The sequence below is a fragment of the Oratosquilla oratoria genome, chromosome 18, assembly GCF_046742065.1.
Source record: "Oratosquilla oratoria isolate Oo_2021 chromosome 18, ASM4674206v1, whole genome shotgun sequence".
Taxonomy (NCBI): domain Eukaryota; kingdom Metazoa; phylum Arthropoda; class Malacostraca; order Stomatopoda; family Squillidae; genus Oratosquilla; species Oratosquilla oratoria.
Window position 1 is genome coordinate 40,653,349 of NC_134794.1, and position 5,000 is coordinate 40,658,348.

Genomic DNA, 5,000 nt, shown 5'->3' on the forward strand with positions numbered 1-5,000 from the left:
GTCGGCAGGAAACCACCTCCACTACCCCAACCACCACCGACCTGCCGAGATTCCACTCTTTCCACTCCTCCTCCACCACCCGTCTTCGCCGAGCGCTGGACCACTCCTTCCGCTCCTCCTCCACCACCCGTCTTCGTCCGAGTACTTCGCACCTCCTACTCCACTCATCGAGTACCGGAGTTTCAATGAGCGTTCGCCTTCTTCACCGCTCACCGGCATTCACCAGTTTCGTTCCTATGTCCCTATGTCCCATGTCCCTATGATTCAGTCTTGCCTTAATAGTACCATCAATAGGTCCATATCGGAGTCGCCTCACTTTGTCATCTTTGCTTCAGACAAGCGACTTCCATATGACCTCCTTACTTCAGATATAGGCCCTATTTACAACCTTGATGATTTTGTAAAGGTTTCACTTGCTAACTTCAGCACTCTCTTGAAGAGGATTACTCAGTCCCTTTCTCTCGCCAAAGACGAGATGGCCCGTTTTCACAATAAAAATGCGAGAGTCTACCATTGCAATGGGTGACATCGTGTATGTCCTGAACCATTCTCCCCTTCCGTCTCCTCGCCTTTGAACCTACTAACAAAGTGAAATTGAAACATCTGCATTCTGATTCAGAGACCATTATGCACCTGGACAACCTTAAACTCTTCTCTCGAGGTGTAGATTGCGACACTGAACTTCCGACTCCCACTGACACACACCCTCCTTCCCTTCCCCCTTCACCTTCACCTGTGCCCCACCCGTATAATATTCGCAGCCGTACAAATTCTTCTTGAGCCTCCAACCGTCTAAGTGCCAAAGTGTTCTCTACTTACCTCCTTGTTATAGTAAATTTCATACATACGTGTATCCTATGTTATGCCTTCAAGTTACAAATTATGTCTACCTCATTGTACTGCTTGTTATTATGTTCTTCACATGCTTAACTTGCAATTTTGTATAATACTAATCCCTCTTCAATTTTATACATTGCTGAGGTCAGCGACAGATACCTAGCCGAGCATTTATCGTATGTCTATTGTGTAGTTATAGCAAATTGTATTCATTTAGAATTACAAAAGTAATGCGTAATTGGAAGTATGTATGTTCGTATGTATGTGTAATTGTTCTCGAAGCTTCCGTGAGAGACCGTATATTATCATTCCTGTTTACTTATTTTTGTCATTTCAATTCTTGTAATGCGAAAGTGGAATGAATGTGAAATAGGATATCTTTGTAAATTATTCTAAAATAACTTACTATTTTGAGTGTCTGTTGTTTTCTGTGTGAAAGGGAATAAATGAAACTAATTGAGTAAATGGTAAATAGGAAATTATGGCATGCCCACTGAAGGGACGCGCAGCAGTTAGGCAGTCAGTTATTATCGGTGTGTACGCAGTTACCCAATAAAGCAGAGTTCGATTCAGAGACTTCTTTATTACCTCATCAATGTTAAGTGTTATACCATTCAAAATAGTATTCAACACACACACACACACACACACACACACACACACACACACACATATATATATACATATATATACATATACATATGTATATATATATATATATTCATATATATTCACATATATATGCATACATACATATACCAAAGGCTTTTTCCCCCTTACACGGGGGTTAGCCAAAAAGAAAAAGGCATAGAAATCACTCCCACCCATTTCATTTCCCATATATTCCACTCCCTTCCACCCACCTCCCTCCTATCTTGGCACCTCCTGGATGACGGGTCATCCCTGCTTCCTGTCCACTGCCCTGGGTCAGAAGCAGTGTCACAAGACACAGCACATCCACAGCAAGGCCGCTTCATAAATTCAGAAAAGGAGAAGACGGGGAGAAATCCCTTCGGGCTGCGTCAATTTTTTTTCATACATACTTCCTCACCCCCAACTCCCATCCACTCCCCATCATGCATCATAGCCTCATCTATACACAACCCTTCCCCATTCACCCCTATCCTCTGTCCTCTCCCGTCCTTCCTCCACATATGTATATATGAATATATATATACATATATAATATATATATATATATATATATATATATATATACACATATATATATGTATATAAATGCACACACACATACACACACACACACACATATATATAAATACATACATATATATATATATATGTATATGTGTATTCACATATATATGCAAAGATTTGGAGTCTGGGATCCATGTTGAAAGGGAGAAGTGTAAACACCAGACTCAAAGTGGGAAGTTTAATGCCCGAAGTTTCGGTCCTAGTCCTAGGACCGTCTTCAGGGGTGTGAAGATATACAGTGGTCAAAAGAGCTTGTTATACTGTTATAAAATATAATAAAATAAAATAAAATAAAATAAAATAAAAATAGAATGCTAATTGTGCAACAATTGAAAAAAGTGGACTACGCACATGCACGAAAAGAAAATAGATTAAATCTTGTTCACCCACACTGTGACCTTTGTTCACCTTGTCCTCTCTCATTCACGTAGTTTAAAATGATGCCACTTTGTGTTGCGTCTGACTTTGTGTTTCTGGCGCCCAGGTATATTGTATTTAAGTCTATGCACCTGTTTACGCTAACTTCTTTTGTCGACCACGCCTCTAAAAATAATCTCCTTTTCCTCGAGTTGTCTCTGTGTACCACTGTGGCTCCTTCCTACATGAATATATACATATATATATATATATATATATATATATATATATGTGTGTGTGTGTGTATGTATGCAAAATAACCACAGGAGAAAGGAAACTTGTAGACAGTAAGTACTTTCGTATATTACATCTTTAGACTAAATGACAGAGATACAGAGGACGGGTTTTTAAATAGAAGCATCAGGTGTCAACCATAGGGGGGGGGAAAGGGGGGAGACAATACAATGTGAGGAGGGGGGATGACCTTACCCCTATTGACCTGACCCGCACAAGTGTCAATCTGGCGGGAAGATCTCAGTGACCATGTGAGATCTTCCCGCCAGATTGACACGGTGATGTGATTGCTTGCGTATATATATATATATATATATATATATATATATATATATATATATATATATATATATGTATGTATATATATACATATATATATACATATATATACATATACATATGTACATATATATACATATATACTAATACATATATATATCTACTATAATAAAGTAGTAGCCTCTGTCTGTCTGTCTGTTTGTTTGTTTGCTTGTTTACTTGTTCACAAACTGCTAGGATTTAGAGATAGTCCCCCATAACCATATATATTCTGATACCCTATTATTCCAGGTACTTGGATAACTATATTTTATTTAAAAAAAATATTTTGGTTAGGATTAAGGGTTAAAGTTAGGTGGCTTATGATGTGTGAACACGTCACTACTGTAGTATCCCCTTAAGTCGGGTAGAATTGTTTGTGATATAAAAATTAATATGATTAAACAAACTATTGCATGTCCATAATATCATTTATATTTGTGAAATTAATGTTGCCACAAACCATGATAGCTTTTGTAAGAAAAAAGCATGTGAATGTAAAATGATTGTATAATTTTACCAAATGTTGAAATATTGGTTATTTTAATTTAATTTCAGTGCGGGCGGAAATAGATCATTTACAAACTCCTTCGTTTTTGCAGATAAACCCCTATAACCATACATATTCTGAAGATAAATATACTAGACACATTTCTTCACCTTTTAGCTGTAGACATATATTGTCAATCCACACACAAACACATGCGCATACATACGCACGCAAAATAATGTGTACATATGATATTTGTGTTTGTGCGTGCATGTATTTTCATATACATATATATATATATATATATACGAGTATATATATGTATATATATATACATATACATATATATACATATATATATATATATATATATATACAAACAAACACAAAACATTCATAAGAAAACGTAGAAATGAAAATATGCTTAAAATAATTTGGTAGACGATAAACAAATTCCAAACGTTTCCGTTTAGAGTATACATTGAAAATGCCTTAACAGACAAAAACACTTGGACTACGTCTATAATTTTCCTTGTGGTTGTCAGCATATTTACTCGAATATATATATATAGATATATATATATATATATATATATATATATATATATATATATATATATATATATATATATATACATATGCTATGGTGTGCAATACTTACAGTGAGGTGAGTTTCCCAAAGCCAGCGAGTGAATCCCTCTCCAGGACTTCGATCTCGTTATATTCCAAAAATCTGCGTCAAGAAAAGAAAGCAAAATAAATACTCCGATGAACGAAGAATTAGGAAAATAGTCTTACGAGTTCGTTCACCCCTTTTGTACCTGGCAGTACGTTTTCTTTTTACCGTGACTGTCGTCAGTGTTGAGGTGGTTCGAACACATGGAAAGAAAACGCGAGAAATGACTTGGGGAGAGAGTGGGTGGAGTGGATCCTAAAGGAAGCCCCCCTACATTTGAGATGAATGTGTGACGAGAGATTGTAAAGGGATGACTGCCTGGCGCGGCCGAAAGGGACATTCTCCGCATCCGTGAAATGGATGAGTTCACTGGGAAGGAAATGTGGGGGAATGGGAAGTAACCGTATAAGGAAGTGGCGGGGATATGGTATACTTGTACTCATACAAGTTCAATCTCTCAGGTTGTATTAGAACTGTGCCTCAATGCATTGGTTTTGATCTCAGAAGTGCGTCGGGAGTCAGGGTAATGCCTTCCCTGAAGTATTAAGATGGGGGTCGAGAATGAGGGTGGGGCTTGATGTGGTGGGGAGATTAAGTCCTCCCCTCCCCCCTTTAAGGAATTGCGGCCGGTGTTCATATACATGTGCGTGTGTTTACCTAAATCTATTTACCTAATCGTAGTGTACAGCGAAGGAGCAGGGTTCGTTGGGTCCGTCTCCTATTCTCTAATTTCCTAGCATACCAAGACTCAAGTCAATGAACAGTTCCACATTAATCTATATCCTTGGTTTCCAAGGATATGGATCAAGC

General features: G+C 37.7%; 1 protein-coding gene across 1 annotated transcript in view; it reads right to left on the bottom strand.

Moving 5' to 3' along the window:
* Positions 1-5,000, bottom strand: part of LOC143034844 (relaxin receptor 1-like) — a 378,926-nt gene that overhangs the window by 373,748 nt on the left and 178 nt on the right. Inside the window, exon 2 of the mRNA XM_076201188.1 lies at positions 4,176-4,247. Coding sequence (XP_076057303.1) covers positions 4,176-4,247 — 72 coding nt within the window. The remainder of the gene's footprint in view (positions 1-4,175; positions 4,248-5,000) is intronic.